Here is a 15,930-nt window from a genome sequence, read left to right as displayed (position 1 = left end):
GTACCTGTCCCAGTGGGGTATCCTGCCTTTCCTGCCAGGAGGCCGGCTCCTATCCCGGCAGCCCTGAGGCCTGCAATCAAACACAGCGGCAGAGCCAGGTCAGGCACCAGCCAGGGAAGGACAACGAGACAGATGGAGCTACTCCCTTGGATCTCTTCCCTCTGGCGCCAGAGGATGCGGGGGAATGCCAAAGCCAGCTCCTCCCCACTTGAGATCCCACTTCAAACATCCCTGTTTGGAGCTGGAGTGGCTCAGGATGGATTAACAGCTCCCAGGGATGCTGGGAGAGTTGAGTTCCCAGGCAGGTCCACAGCCACCATGAGCAAGCCACAAGGCCCCCAAGGAACCCCCTCACTCTGGGAGTGGGATATCCCTGACACCACCCCGAGGGTCGGTAGCCACGAGGTCACGGTGGCAGCCAGTGGAGCCACAAGGAGTGAAGACACAGGCACTCACCACGGGGCAGCTTACCATTGGTGTAGGGCAGTCCATAGCCACCTGGGGACAAGAGGAGAGGAGAGAAGGGGGGTTAGCACCTGGCTGCTGCTGGCCCTGTCCTCTCTGCCCCACAGCATGGCCTTGCTCTGCCAGGGCTGTGGAGCACCAGCCTGGGGGCTTCATCCATTGTGACAATGAATCCTCTGGGATACAAACCCCCATGGTGGAACTGGGCCAGAAGATGCCGTTCTCCCTCACCTTGGAAGCAGTGACTGAAAGAGCCGACCCCTCTGAGCCCTGGCCGAGGGCTGTGACGCCTGAAGCTGGTTGTGTAGGACCCTCCCATGACCCTATTCCAGCAAGGGGTCCCGTGGGAGCCCAGCAGCAAGAGCTGTACCCAGCTGGCTGCACCCTGGCCAGCTCTGAAGGAAAGGTTTTAATTGGAATCAGGGCTTGGGAGCCTCGGCTGAAACGTGACCTCATTAGGAGGTTGGTGCAAAGGGATGGGGAGGGACTATGAGCTGGAACATTGCAGCTAGGGAAATGTCTCCTTGCAAAAGAGCCGGATCCCAGCACTTGGACTGGTGCGGGGATGTCCCTGACTCAGTGGGGACCGTGGGGACCATGGGCTTGGCAGCCAGCAGCTCACATCTCCGTCACTGCTGGCAGCAGTCCGAGGCCATGGGCTGCCACATTCCTGGGGGGATACCTCGAGCTGCACACAGGATGAGGGGTGCCTCCAGCAAGGGGGCCATGGGCAGGGATGTGGCTGCCTGCAGCCAGGATGCAATTACTCATGGCACAGCATCCTCTTGAGCACTGGACACCATCCCTTCCCAACAGCCAGCATATGGGGACCAGATTTCTCTCCATCCTGCCAGGCTCTCTCATGGGGTCCCGCACCAGCACAGTGGTGCTGGCAGGCAGAGGCTCACAGTGTCTCCCACCTTGAGGGCCACCCTTGCCCATCCAGGGGCACCTTATCAGCAGCATCTTGCTCACCCTAAAGCTGGGAAAGGGGTGACCAGAAGTCCAAGCCTTGGGTCTCCAAGGGTTTTGCTGGGTCCAAGTCCAGCTCCCCACCACCCCCAGCTGGATGGGAAGGCAGCCCCTGCCCTGGGGCTGTGCCCGTGGGAATGTCACCAGCACTGCCAGGGCGCTCAGGCTGATGCATACACTGGAAGGGCTGTGCACACACTGATGTCACCCAAGTATAGCTGGACACTGGGGAGTGGTCCCCATCCCTGCAGCATCAATGGGACCCTGAGCTCAGCCACAGCTTCAGACTCCAGCATGGTAGGTGACCCCAGGGCCACCTCCTGAGTGGGAACAGCACAGGAGCAAGTCATCTAAAGAGATGACTTTCCACTGAAAATGTTATTTGTCCCACTGTCCTCTCATCCCTTCTCAATCTGGACCTACTGCAGCGGGGACACTGCAGGGGACACCCCATGTGTGGCAGCCCTGGATCCACCTGCAGCACCAAGACAAGAGCCTCCACAGCCAGCAGTACAGTCTGTCCTTGCACTGCCAGCCCCAAGCCCTCAGAGGTGACAAACTGGCATCCCCCAGCACCCCAGGAAGGTCTGGAGACACCCCCACTCTCCTGGTCTCTATCCTGGGGCCAGGAGCCAGATGGGGTCTGCTGGTAGAGGGGGCCGAGTTTCCTTAAGGGTTGTAACTCTGCTCCACTGCAGGACACTACAGTAGGCCAGGGAACCCTGCCACTACTTGTGGCCAAAGGCCCTGCTGGGGGGAAGCCAGCAGAGCTGCTGGGGCTGGAGCAGGGCTGGGATGTGCTGCCTGGGGTAGGCTCCTCTCACCTCCAGCAACTTGTTTGTGTGCAATGCCTGTGAATCTCCAATGCACTCCCCAGCACCCCAGGGATGGGAGCTCTGCCCAGGTGTGGCTGCCCTCTTCCTTGGGATGCACTGAGGAGCAGTCAGGTGGCAGCATGGCCCCTGGAAGGCACAGAACCTGCCACTGTCTCTCCATGGGCATGGCTGCCCAGGGACAGGCAGACCCGGCACACGGCTGGGAGGGGAAGGTGTCCAGAGCAGTCCAGGCTAGGAAAGGGGTGCTGAGCTCCCCCAGGCTGACCTGGGCTGGGGCTGAGCCCCACCTAGGTGGGCAGTGGGGAGGGAGACCTGCCTGGAGCCTCCAAGTGGCCTCAGCTACAGCTCCTGGAGCCAGGGCACCTGGCCCAGGTAAATGCCTAGCCCAACCCTAGGAGCCACAGAAATCACACTGTCCCTGTAAGGGCTGTGCCTTGTGCCAGCAGGAGCTGGCAAGGACATCCCAGGGTGGCCTGGCCCAGAATGTGTCCCCAGAACATGACCCTTCCTACCTTTCAACAGCTGGAGAGAGGCACAGCATTGTCCACATGAGCTGGGGACATCACCCCAGCAGCTGCCCATGGGGCTGTCACAGGCAGGACACAGCAGAGCCCCTGGCTCCATCCTGCTGTCCCAGGGCCAGCACAGGCACTGCCAGGTCCAGGGGACCTGTGAGCATCATGCCTCAGCCCTGAGGAACGGCGGGTCCTTCTCCTGACACTGCCGGGGATCCTTCACCTGCAGTGAAGCCACTCTGCTGGCTGTGGAGCTTACCTGGGAGCTTAGGAGCTTTGATGGGATACCCCAGAGGGACACCGGGCTGCTGACCTCCAAAACCTCCCAGTCCTGCAAACCAACAGCAGACTCTCACCTGGAGCCCGCACCATGGCTGCCACCAGTCCTGGAGGGAGGCGAGTGCCCCAGAGCACCCCAGCAGAGGAGAGTGGGTGGTTTGAGAAGCCCTGAGGCATCTTCTGGTGTGGGGAGACCATGGCTGTGAGGAACAGGCTTGGGAAAGAAGAGAAGGACAGGCAAGAGAGACAGGACACTCACCAGGGATTCCTCCAAAGGCTCCAGCTCCTAAAAGGAAACATAAAGACACCTATGTGAGCCCTGGGCTGCTGCTGGAGGCTCAAATTAACCTAAGTGGATTCAGCTGTAGGTTGGCTTCACTCCCAAGTGCCCTGTAGGGCTGTGATCCCAAAGGATGGGCTGTGGTGCCAAGTTGGAGGCAGCCCTGAACCCACCTCAGTGTTCCAAGGGGATCGAGGGGCCCTACCTGGGGCTTTAGGCTTGACTCCAGCTCCAGTGGGGACTCCGGGCAGCACCCCCACACCAGGGAAGCGAACACCTGCAGCAGAGACCAGAGGGGTGAGCTGGGGCCTCAGGATGTCATTGGTACCCAAGACCCCCACTCCCAGCTTCCAAATCCCTGTCACCCATCTCTGGTCACCCAGGGTGCCCTCATCCTCAGGGGCTTCCTGGGGCAGCAGTGCCAGCTGCCTGCACCTCTAGCTGCCAGGACGGGTTTGCTCCAGGCCTGGAGCTGCCTGTGGAACAGATTTGGAGCCTGCAGGGAACAAGGCTCTCAAGAGGGTTCGCACTGGTGACAGCAAAGTGTCAGCCAGACCTGGGAAATGCTCTCTGCCCTGGTGATGCTCATTGGCCTGTGGCCAGACAGGGCTCTCCAGCCCTCCAGGGGCAGCAGACAGTGTTTTGGCCTTGCAGTCATTTCAGTTGGATTTTTGGATTTTGAATTTCCTTTTGGTTTGGGGTTCTTTTTCCCCCTCTTACAAATGTCTTTCATTATAACTCGAGCGTTTTCAGACATGGAAAAGACATTCCTGACCAGCAACACACTTCGGACAGTGTCGAAACATCTTGTTTTCACAAGTTTTCCTCCCCCAAATTACTTTGCACTGAGGAATTCCTCTCTCCCGCCACCTCCTCCCCCTCCTTCCCACGCCGCCAGCCCTGGTGGCTGTGCCAGCTCCTCTCCTAGTGCTGGTGCTGCCTGCTCCCGCCAATCTTGGCACGGGATGGAGGTGTCAGGTCCCCCCCATGCCTTTGGCACGGTGGAAATGTCACTGTGACCTCAGCCAAGGGGTTTGGAAGCTGCAGGGAGCAGCGGGAGGCAGGGCAGGATGCTCTGTCCGCGGGGGGTGCTGGCACTGGGCGGGGACCACTTGGGAGTTTGGGGTGTGACTGTGGAGTGGGGACCCCCGGTGGGGACTCACCTGCGCCGGGGAGCACGCCGCCCGGAAAAGCTCCAGGAAGCCCAGCACCTGCAGGCAAAAGAAATTCATGGATGAGGGGCCGGACGGAGTCGCTCCCCGCCCCGGCCCCGACTCCGGGGCCGTCACCTACCTGGTATTTTAGGGGGCTTCCCTGCCGCGCCAAGGCCGGGCTGCACCGCGCCCGGTACCACGGCACCTGCGGGCAGCAGAGAGCCCTGAGCCCCGGCCCGGCTCCTGCCCACCCCGGGGACAGCTCTGCCCCAGGCTTGGCCCTGCTGGGAGCGAGGGGTGTGTCCTACCTGTGGAGACCCCGAGGCCACCAGGACCACCAATGCCACCCACGCCTCCAATGCCAGCACCTGGGGGCATTGGGAAGAGGGGTGTACCAGGGGGAGGTGCCACCACCGGGCTGCGGCTGGCCGGAACCGTGCCAGAGAAGGGACAAGCTCAGGATAGCCCTTGAGGGGTGAAGGGGACACCCTGATGCAGTCCCAGGGGTGTGTTCCCCATACTGGGCACACGGACCAGAGTGCTCTGTGGTCTCTGCTCCTGGGGGATCAGGTTTGGCCCCCCGCGTCACTGAGGAACCCAGTGAGAGCATCAGCTCCTGCCTGCAGACCCGGCTCCAGGAGAAATCTGTCCTGGCCCAGACTGCCAGGGGACACCGGGAGTCACCTTCCCCAGACCCCACCACCTTGCCCAGCACTCACCAGTTTTTGCAGCAGCCTTGAGCGCCGCGGCCGAGGCGGCTCCCGGGAACACCCCCCCGGGAAAGGCGGCTCCCGGGAACACACCCGCAGCACCTGTGGGGAGAACAACCAGCATCAGCACCCCTAACAGCGGCTGCCAAGAGCGTGTCCTGCCCTCGCGGTGGGCACAGAGGGTGGTGAACTGTGGGGGTTGCGTGGCAGTGCCAGGTCTGGCGTTAGGCTGGGCGAGGCGGCGTTAGCAGGCACTGCCCTGTCCTGCATGCCCCAAACTGGTGCTCCCATCCACATCCCACCTGGCACACACAGCACCTGACACCCCTGCAGTGGGTGCTGACACCCCTGGAGCCCCTGGCTGACCACCTGCAGGCACTGTCCCTCTGCTGCTGGCCCTGCAGGGACCCCAGGGTCCTCCTCTCCTGCAGGGTCACCCCACTGTGGTTGATGTCATCATGCTGGGGGACATCAGGGCTGCCTGTTGGGTAGCTGCAGCCCCTCGGGTCTGGGAAGGGCACCCAGCCCAGATGGGACCCACCCAGCACGCTCTGGAGAGCTGTGGAGATGGGGACAGGGGATATGCTGTCCCCAAGGTGGGTCTCTGGGGACATTGCCCCAGGGATGGCCCCGAGCAGAGGTGGACGGTGGTCAGTGCTCACCTGGCTGCAGGCCAAGGGGGCCGAGTCCCCCAAGTCCTCCGACCCCTAGAAAGAGAAGTGGGGTGAGGTGGGGAGTGGCCAGACCCAAAGGGACAGAGGAGTCCCTGTGGCACCGTGATGATGGGACAACGGCCCAGGGATGGGCACAGGGACGGGTGACAAATGTCCTCGCCAGCACTTGGGTCCTCCATTCTGCCTCACCCACCCCCCACCCTGCCAGGCCACAAGGGGACGGAACCAAAATGTTTATGGCTGAGGAATGAGTCCCTGGGTCTCTGGCCAGCGCTGCCTTCCAACATCTGGGGCTCATCAGCCCTCGCTCCCTCCAGGCGCAAATTCCAGTGCCGCTGGCTCTGGGCGCGGACACCGCTCCGGCTGGGCCTTCGCGGCCGCCCCGCGTTTGGTTTTAATTACACCGAAATAAAGGGCCTTGTTTTTCTTTCCACGAGCTGAAATCTGAGCAAACGGAGGCTGCCGGCCCCTGCCTCGGGCTGCAGCTCCCACTGCGCAGTCAGGCCACTCAGGGGGCCGGGGGCGCGGCAGGAACCCCTGGGGTGGGCACGAAGGGGACCCCAGGGTCTGCCTGAAGCAGCATCTCTCCATGGGGATCAACAGGCACAGGGCAGAGAGTGCCAGGACGAGGGAGAATGGTTTAAATCAAAAGAGGAGAGATTTAGACTCAATGTTAGGAGGAAATTCTCTGTTCTGGAGGTGGTAAGGCCCTGGCACAGGGTGCCCAGAGAAGCTGTGGCTGCCCCTGCATCCCTGATAGTGTCCAAGGCCAGGTTAGACAGGGCTTGGAGCAGACTGAGATAGTGGAAGGTGTCCCTGCCCATGGCAGGGGATGGAACTCGACGAGCTTTAAGCTCCCTTCCAACTCAGGCCATTCTGTGATTCCATGATTTCCCTTGGCCCCACATGTGGCACACTCAGTCCCTGCTGCCCCGGGCTCTGTGCCCTCCAGCTGTGCCTTCTCCAACTGCGCATCCTCCTGCCAGCATCTCCCCTCTCTCCTGGTGATTCCCTCTCCCCAGCATTCCTAGGCCAGGCAAAGCCCAGCGTGGGCTGCAGGAGCCTCTGCAAAAGCTGCTTGGCCCCGCTGGCAGGCAGGTGGAGGCACTGCCAGCTTCCCACTGGGACACTGGCTCCCAGCTTTGCATCTCCTCCCACAGCTATGGCGTAGCTTTACAGGCAGCAAGCACCCTCAAAGGGTGGGTTGGGGGGCCTGGGGGCAGAGGGCGCCGCCGAAGCGGGGTGTGGGAGAGAGGCTCCTGGAGGCTGTGGCAGGATTAGTGCGGCAGGGCAGGGTGTGCCTTGGCCAGCGGGGGAGCAGCGCGAGGGCAGCCATGGTTGAGAAATGTACCGGCCACTGGTGTGCCTGGAGGCGGTAAGAGCCAGGGAAAGGCTTCTTACCTGGTTTAGGAGGTTTTCCTGCAGCCCCGAGTCCTAGGGGAGAGCGAGCGGAGGGAGAGGGATCAGAGCCATCCTCCCTCCGAGCATCCCCGGGCAGGGGGACACGTGGGACAGAGCCAGCCTCGTGGCAGATCCCTTGCCCAAACAAGGCAGATCTGCCCCTCTCCTGAGCCCAGCACAGCCTGGGAGGGGGTCCCAGCACTCACCTGCTCCCAAACCTCCAACTCCAGCACCTGCGAGCAAGGGCACAGTCTGAGCACTGCCCCTGAGATCACCCAGCACCCACCCAGGGGTGTCCCTGGGGAGGTGGGGAGGATCACATGGGTGTCAGGGCATGGGCCATCCCCCCTGGGATGTCCCCAGGATTTTGTCTGAAGCTCTGGGGACATGTTGTGATCTCTGAGCACCTCCTGTAGCCAGGGCTGAGCAGGGTGTAGGTGCCAGCCCTGGGCTGTGGGCCCCGCAGGGTAAGCCTGGCACTGCCACCCATCGTGTACCCATACCATGAGGCTGATGCAGAGTCCATGCTGAGCAGCCAGATAGGGTGTCCCCATGTCACCTGTTCCTGGCTGGCAGGTCCCCAGCCTTCCATGATGTCTCAAAGGCATTCAAGGACTCTGCAGGCACCTGCCCATCCTTGCAGACAGGGTGATGCCCCCTCCCAATGGTGCCTGGGCCCCCTTACCTGGGAAAAAGCCTCCTCCTGGGACACCCCCTCCCGGGATAGCACCAGGAACCCCTGCAAGAGAAGAGACCCTTGTTAAAATCCCCCCAGAGGTCGAAGGCAGGGAGGTAAGGGGCTCCCCCTGTTCCCCCTGTTGCTCCCTGCAGAGGAGTTGGGATGTGGAGATCGAAGGTGGGTCCCTGCTTTTCCTTGCATCCCTGTTTTCCTGGGGTGACAATGGTGACCAGGCTCCAAGGTGCCCCAGCTGGGACCCAGGCATGGCACTTCAGTGGAGGTGTCAGCAGGACGTAGCCTTGCATGGGAAGGAGAGAGGAACAAGGGGCTGGCTGCTGTCCAGCTCTGCTTCCCAGCTCCTGCCCCATCCCACAGCCAGGGCTGTCTCCATCACCTCCAGCTTCACGTGGCTCTGGGGGGTGGGTCCAGGCCTGGCCACTGACATGGGGCTGTCCCAGTCCATCCCCACAGTCCCTGCTGGTCCCAGCCACACTTGCACATCCCCTGGGGCTGCCCCAAGGATCCTTGGATGTGTCCCGTCTGCTGAGGTGCCGATGGGAAGAGCCAGCTCAGGCCAGTGGGCCTGGAGTGACAGACTGGGGGGACACTGCTGAGACCCAAGGAACCCTCCCTGTGTTCCTCTGCCTGTCCGTGTGACACTGAGGTCACCACCCAGGTGCCAGCGCTTTCCAGGTCATCTCAGCTCACGCTCACAGGCCACAACAAGGTGTTTTGGCTGGCTGGGGCACTGGCAGGGGCATGTCTGCTGCAGACCACCCTGGCTAGCCCCTCAGCTCCTCCAGGGCCATGGGTGGGCTGGGGACTTGCAGATGGGTTGGGGACACGAGGGGGCTGCAGTGCAGACGGAAGCTCCTCTTCTGGCAGTGGGAGAGGGGTTGTGCTGGGGTTTGCAGGACAGAGCCAGGCAGGGGGGCTGCCAGGAGGGTGTGGGGGGCTGCCGTGACCACGGTCCCCATGGGAAGCTGCAGCCAGCCCCGCTGCCTGTGCTGCCACAGAGGAAGGACTTCAAGGGGGCGCCGGCACTGGAGACCCTGCAAGGGCATCGCTGGGACCTGAGGACCTGCAGTGGTCTCCCCAGCGGCCCGGGAGGTGCGTGTACAGCCCTGGCAGCACCGCCACAGGCTGGGCAATGCCCAGGGGCTGGCCAGGGCAGTGCCAGCGCCCAGGGGGGAGAAGCAGGTGGCAGGGCTGGCAGGTGGCAGGGCTGGCACACCACGGTAGAGCACATTGTGCTGCACATCTCCATCGCAGATGTGGAGCAAACTCTGGGGATGTCCCCTGCACTGTGCCCCACCAGTGGCAGGGATGAGGGTGTCCCCTGCACCCTGCTCACATGTCCCGTCCATCCTGGGCACCTGGCAGAGATGCCCAGTCCCCCACAGGGATGCACTAGGGTGTCAGGACATCCCCGTGTGTGACAAGGGTTCCGGGTGATGCATGCATAGATGTTGGGACACTCAGTGGCAGGACAGGACATCCCTGGGGATGCAGCATGCAGGGGGAGGAGCCATGGCAGGACCCATCACGCAGCCCCAGAGAATGGGGCCCAGGCCTGGTGCCCCCTATATCCTGTCCCAAGGTTCCACCAGCGTCCCTTGGACAGGAGGGGACACGAGCTCAGCCCTCTGGCCCAGCCTGGCCCCAGCCAGGAAGTTCCGGATCAGCTCCTTTTCCTAGCCAGGGGTGACAGAACGGCTCCTTTTCCCAGCACACTCCCCGGCCACAGCACATCACACCCCCCCCCCCCCCCCCCCTCCCCGCCCCAGGCTGGACAATCACAACTCCAACTCCTGCCTTGTTTTCAAACAAACTCCAAGTGTCCGCACACCTCCAGCTCTCCCTCCCAGCCCTGTTGCCACTGCCAGGGACAGCCGTGGCACAACCAGGGACTGTCCCCACCCACGAGGGGATACTTGGCCCCCATCATATTCCCCAGCCTCAGCCCCCCAAAAGCAGGCAAGATCCCTGGTACTACGGTGACAACAGGCCACCCACCCCTACCTCTGTCACTCTGTGCCAGTGCTGCCTGATGGAGATTCCCACGGAAGCTGGGACAAGGATTTCTCACAGTATCCCCCCAGTGTGGGGACCACAGAAATGTCCAGGTGTGACCTGCCCACAGCCACAGCTGCCCAACTCAGCCTTTTATCCTCATCATCACTGTCCTGGGGCACTGGGGGTCCTGCCAAGGGGGTCTCATTGTGGTGATGCCGTCACTGCCCCCTCCCCAGGCATCCCCCAAGCACCACCCCAGAGACAGGCCTCTGTGCCCAACACATTTGGGAGGGTCTATCTGCCGTCTCCTTGCCCAGATTGGGGGGTGGGGGGGGCAGGCAGGTCAGCAAGGCCTGGCAGGAGATGGGATGGCCCAAGACAGTGGGATGGGTGGCTGATTGGTAGTGCCAAGTGGCTCTAGGGGGACAAACCTTTTCTTCAGGATCTCTCCCTGACCACATCTGCTGCCAGGCATGGCCAGACCTGCACTGCCCTGGGTGCTCCTTCACATGCTGCTCCTCTAGAATCCAGCTCGGGGCTGGCAGACACTGCCAGGGGGTCCCTCCAGATCCTCCCAGTCCCTCCAGATCTCCAGTCCCTCCCCCCGGCAGCACCACCCAGCACAGGTGCTGGTGACAGCCCACACACTGGTGACACCATGACCACACTGGGCTCTGGCCATTGCTCTCTGGCCATCTCTGTCCTTGCCCAGCTTCAGGGCCAGCAGTCCTCAGCACAGTTTGGGGTCTATGTGTTCCCATTTGTCCTCTCCACCCATTCCCTTGGCACATCAGGGAAGGGGAGACTGAGTCAGCAACTTCCCAGCGCTGAAGGAGCTCTTTGCTGCTTCTGCTCTGAGCCTGCCAGGACCCTGGGAAGGGGATTTTCCTGGGCTCCCAGCCTGTCTCCTGGGCTGGGCTGGCTGTGAGCCTGCATCCCACCCCAGGGATGGTTTCTCAATCCACAGGCCAGAGAATTTGCAGCCACTTGTGCAGCCCCAGCTGTGTCAGGGTGTGAGCCATGGAGGTGCTCAGGATCTGGTGTGGAGTCTCCTCATTTATGGGAATGGGACATTTTTCCCCCACAGCTCCATCCACAGGTGTGGATATCCATGCTGTTCTGCTGCCAGAGCTGCTTCCGATCCCGTTTGGATCAGCTGCACCATTTCTATCTGCACCACTGCTTGCAGCTCCCTTCACAAGCCAGAAATGCAGAGGATTTATCTATTCCATATGTTTTGAGACCAAGACCAGGATGGAGAATGCACCACAGGACACTCTCATACCTCACCCCCTCTCTGCACCCATGGGCACCCGCTCCCGGAGGAGCCTCAGTGCGAAACCACCAACATTTCCCCTCTTCCGTCACTCCTCTGTTTTCTTTTTCTTGGGAGAAAGTTATGGAAACATTCAGTCTCCAAGCGACTTTGAAGCTGTGCTGCATCCCGGGCCGAGCTCACTGGTAGCAGCTCAGGGGGAGGGGGGGCTGCTGCCGGGGCCTGGCTCCTCTCCAGCCCCCCTGAAGCTCCAGCTTTCATCTCCGAGTGCTGGTGGATGAGCTGCACCCTGCCAGTTGTGAGGGGAGGGAGCAGCCCCAGCGGGCCAGGGTCCAGATGGGAAGGGGAGATACCATCCCAGCCCCGCCCTGGGGAGTCTGGGTGTCCTCAGAGGGTCCCTACAGCCCCAGGCTGGGTGCCAGCACACCCAGTGCCTGCCCCTCTGCATCCACTCGAGCTGCTCCCTGTGGGCCCAGGGCCTGAAGGGCTGGGACCTCCCCAGGGTCCCTTTTATCTCTCCTGGGGGTGTCACTGCCAGGGGACCAACCTCCTGTGCTCCACACAGGAAGAACTGAGGGCCCCTATGCTGGGCCAGGCTGCACTTGGCACCTCTAGGGAATCACAGCATCTTCCCCTATCTGGCTGTACAGGTCCCCATGATGCCAGCACAGCTCTGCTCCCCAGGGGCATATCACCAGGGGCTGATCCTGACCTGCTGCCGGGGGTTTCCTGAGTACTCTGAGGTGACAGTCTGGGTGTAAACCCCTCAACCCTGAGATGTCTCAGGGTTCCCTCTCCTGCCAGGCTGATTTGGAGGTTGCACTGGCAGCCAATGCTGGAGGACATGGCCCTGACCATCTCCAGCACCCCTGGCATCCCCCTTCACCATGCCACCATGACTGTGCCAGCTCTGTCCCCAAGGGCTGGTGTGCCAGGAGCAGGGGTGGGACACTAGGCTCCAGATACACTACCCAGCTCTCCATGGCAGAGCCTTCTCCTGTGTCCCACCTGCACTGGGACCATCTCCAGGGTCAGGTCACCTCCTCTGTGAGCTACTTCCCAAACTAGCAAACACCCCTGGGGACTGAGCTGGGGCCTGGAGTGGGGCCAACAATCCCAAACTGCTGCAGGGTCTCAGGGATTCAAAGTCCTCCAGAGACTGGCCCAGCTGGCCATGGCTTGAAGGATCAGAACAAAGGCAGCCTGGATCAGCAAGCCACATCTCTCTCCCCACCAGAGACGGCCAGTGCCCAGGACTTAGCACATCCCATCCAGTACCCCAAGCAGGATTAGGCACCAACAGCAGCTCAACTTCCTAGGCAGCTCCTGGCTCTGGGGTCCCACTGCCTGCACAGCCAGGGTCAGCCAGCCCAAGGTAAGGCTCCTGTGAGCTGCAGGGCACAGGCAGATGGAGCTCTGTCCTTGGTGACAGGTGGCCAGCCTGTGGCTGCCCTGGTGCCCACCCAGCCCTGGCACTGCCCCCTCTCCTGCTCTGGTGCTCAATCCTCCCTGTGCAACAAGCCCCGCATGACGGCCCTGGCCTCGACCCTGCGGCTGATGATGGCTGTGCCCATGGCACGCTCTCCTCCAGCTCTCCGGGGGTGATTGTCACTTCCCTGGTGCTGCTGTCGTCTCCTCAAAGCCCTCTGCCCAGTTTGGCCACTGCCATGAGGACTCTGAAACTGTGCTCGGCTCCTCTCCCTGCCTGGAGTCTGACCCCGAGAGAGGGGCTGGTGGCCGGACCGGCATCGGCTGCGCTGGCCGGGCTGTGTGACACGGCTGGGACACAGAGCCCTGCCTGGCCGGGCTGTGTCACACGGCTGGGACACAGAGCCCTGCCTGGCCGGGCTGTGTCACACGGCTGGGACACAGAACCCTGCCTGGCCGGGCTGTGTCACACGGCTGGGACACAGAGCCCTGCCTGGCCGGGCTGTGTCACACGGCTGGGACACAGAGCCCTGCCCTGGCTGTCACCTCCTCGCCCCGGCCGTGTGTCCCGCACCGGTTGGGTTGTCACACAGCCCCGGGACCGCGCTGGGACAGGGACCCGGCACTGGTGGCACAAGGGCGATGAGGGCGGTGTGAGGGTCCCCCGGCACCCCCAGGCTGCCGTTCGGGCGGGTCGCGCCGCTGTGCAGCTGCAGCAGCCCCGGGGCTGTCACGGCCACACACTGAGCGACAGCTCGCACACGGCGACTGCGGGATGCTGCCACCACCCACCGCCCCCGGCTCCCGCTGCCATCGTTCCGCGGGGTGACAGCTGCCACCTCCCCCGCTTCCTCGCAGTTCTAAGTCCCATGGGAGTTTGGTGGCCACCCCTGGCGTCCTGTCTTCATGTTCCTGAGCCTTTCGTGCCTCCAAACCTCTCATTTTCCTTAGCCTCTCGTGCCCCAAACCTCTCATGTCCCCGAGCCCCTCATGTCCTCAAACATCTGATGTCCCCCAAGCCTCTCAGCAGGACACCCCTCGCACTTCCCCCTGACAAGTGCCTGGTGCAGCGGTGCCGTCACCGACTGCCCCGTGTCACCGCCCTCGGTGACATGCCATCTCACCCCATCCCACCCCATCCCATCCCACCCGGGCACGGCACAAACCGCCCATCGCTCTGGCCAGCAAAGCGCCCTCGGTGGAGGTGGGTGCCCGCTCACCCACCCCCGAGAATGTCCCCAAGGCAGGGCAAGGTGGGTGACTGTCCCTGCCCGGGGCTGGGCAGCCGGGACAGGCCAGGGGCAGGCCAGGGGCTGCCCGGAGGGTGCGGGTGTGGCAGCCCCGGTGCCCGCGGAGGGTCTCGGCAGGACCCGAGCGCTGGCCGGGCACGGAAAGGAGCCTCTCGTTCCTTACCTCCTTGCTGAGTAGCCGGGAAGAGGGAGAGGAGGAGGAGGACTCCGGGGAGGAGGGGTGCAGCTGCCTGCCTTGCCATGTCTTGAAGCAATGCCCCCGTGCTCCCGCGGGCTGTGTGTTTTATCCCAGAGCTGCTTAATTGTTGCTCCCAAGGATGCGAGGGGAAGGGGAGGGGGGTGAGGAGGGAGGAGAAAAGGAGAAGGAGGGGGGGGAGAGGCACAGGACACTACGTCATGAGGAAAGGCCACGAGCCTCTCCCGCCGGTTGGGCTGGCTGCTCGAAGAGTTTTTTTGGTGGTGTTTTTTTTTGGGTTTTTTTTTTTTTTTTTTTTTTTAATCCTCGCTGCTCTCTCCAAGCCGGTGCGTCTCTGCCAAAAAAGCTGGAAGAGGGGGGAGCTGCCAAGGCAGGCAGTGGGGAAGGACAGGGGGATTGCGCCCACCGGTGTGGGGGCCAAGGGGGTTCAGGATGATGGATGTGTGTCGCATCGCCACTGGCACCTGAGTGCTCTCGCATCCCGGGTGACACCGGGGGGACACCACAGGTGGCACCGGCCCCAAAGGGTCTTGGGGGGGAAGGTGCGGATGGGCGGGGTGAAGGGACGGGGGTGTCCGGGGGTGCAGCAGGATTTTGGGGGATGCGAGGGAAGGGACCGGCCCGATGCCCGGTGCCAGTGCCCGGATCCCGGCGCCGATCCCGTGCCGGTCCCGGTGGCCGCCGGCCGTGGCCGTTAGGTGGCGGGCGCGGGGTGTGCGGCCGCCGGCAGGACGGGAAAACCGGGCATTGTGCAGGAAAACGTGCTGCCGGGCCCTGGGGGTCCCCTCCCGGCCAGGGGTGCCCTGGGGACACGGTCCGGCCGGGGCTTGTGATGGACGCGCGGCCCCCGCGACCCCCAGAGCCGGGGATGGGGAGGGGTCTGGCGGATGAGCTGCACCCAGCCCCCTCAGGGGCTCCGGGTTCCATCAGCCCTGAGCCCAAACCCGGGCTCTGCGGGTCCCCACTGAACTCCTCAGCCCCTTCTCGGGGTGTGTCTCTGGACAGGGCCTGGGCAGCGGCTGGGGCAGCAGGGAGTTAAATGGTGGGATCAGTCACAGGATCATGGAATGGTTCGAGTTGGAAGGGATCTTCAGGACCATCCCGTTCGACCCCCCTGCCACAGGCAGGAACACCTTCCCCTGTCCCAGGCTGCTTCAGGCCCCGTCCAGCCTGGCCTTGGGCCCTGCCAGGGATCCAGGGGCAGCCACAGTTTCTCTGGGCACCCTGTGCCAGGGCCTCACAACGCTCCCAGGGAAGAATTTCTTCCCAACATCTACTCTCACTCCTCTCTGTCAATATGGAGCTGTTCCCCTTATCCTGTCCCTCCATCCCTTGTCCCCAGTCCCTCTCCAGCTCTCCTGGAGCCCCTTTGGACTCTGAGCTCTCCCTGGAGCCTTCTCTTCTCCAGGTGAGCCCCCCCAGCTCTCCCAGCCTGGCTCCAGAGCAGAAGGGCTCCAGCCTTTGGAGGATCTTTGTGGACCTCTTTGGACTTACTCCAGCAGGTCCATGTCCCTCTTATGCTGGGGACCCCAGGAGTGGATAGAACACTGCAGGTAGGCCGGAGCAGAAGGGGAGAATCCGTGTGGATGTGAACAAGAATCTGCTGTGCAGATGAAGGGCAAGGAATGCAAAACCACCTGCTCCACTGCAGGTCCAGCACCGCCCTTTCCCCGCACTCCAGGGGTTTGGGATGCTGCTCCCCCCAGTGCCCGACTCCTCGTGTCCCCAGCGTGCTGGGAGTGGGGCCCGTGCAGGAAATGCCGTGTCTGCACCCCCTTCCCGCAGGGCTCCCTGTCATC

At 62.8% G+C, this 15,930-nt stretch overlaps 1 protein-coding gene across 1 annotated transcript in view; it reads right to left on the bottom strand.

The window, feature by feature from the left end:
* ELN (elastin) overlaps window positions 1–14,586 on the bottom strand; it is a 32,509-nt gene extending 17,923 nt beyond the window's left edge. Inside the window, exons 1-14 of the mRNA XM_083875172.1 lie at window positions 14,099–14,586; window positions 7,972–8,025; window positions 7,493–7,519; window positions 7,287–7,319; window positions 5,874–5,918; window positions 5,221–5,313; window positions 4,810–4,869; window positions 4,641–4,706; window positions 4,511–4,558; window positions 3,553–3,624; window positions 3,327–3,353; window positions 3,048–3,119; window positions 472–498; window positions 5–70 (exon numbers count right to left, since the gene is read on the bottom strand). Of these exons, the coding sequence (XP_083731298.1) occupies window positions 5–70; window positions 472–498; window positions 3,048–3,119; window positions 3,327–3,353; window positions 3,553–3,624; window positions 4,511–4,558; window positions 4,641–4,706; window positions 4,810–4,869; window positions 5,221–5,313; window positions 5,874–5,918; window positions 7,287–7,319; window positions 7,493–7,519; window positions 7,972–8,025; window positions 14,099–14,177 (769 nt within the window). The 5' untranslated portion in view covers window positions 14,178–14,586. The remainder of the gene's footprint in view (window positions 1–4; window positions 71–471; window positions 499–3,047; window positions 3,120–3,326; window positions 3,354–3,552; window positions 3,625–4,510; window positions 4,559–4,640; window positions 4,707–4,809; window positions 4,870–5,220; window positions 5,314–5,873; window positions 5,919–7,286; window positions 7,320–7,492; window positions 7,520–7,971; window positions 8,026–14,098) is intronic.
* Between the last annotated feature and the right edge of the window lie 1,344 nt (window positions 14,587–15,930).

This window comes from Zosterops lateralis (genome assembly GCF_965231275.1).
Source record: "Zosterops lateralis genome assembly, chromosome: 19".
Lineage (NCBI taxonomy): Eukaryota > Metazoa > Chordata > Aves > Passeriformes > Zosteropidae > Zosterops > Zosterops lateralis.
The sequence above is the reverse complement of the archived record's forward strand: the minus strand, read 5'-3'. Positions and strand labels throughout refer to the sequence as shown.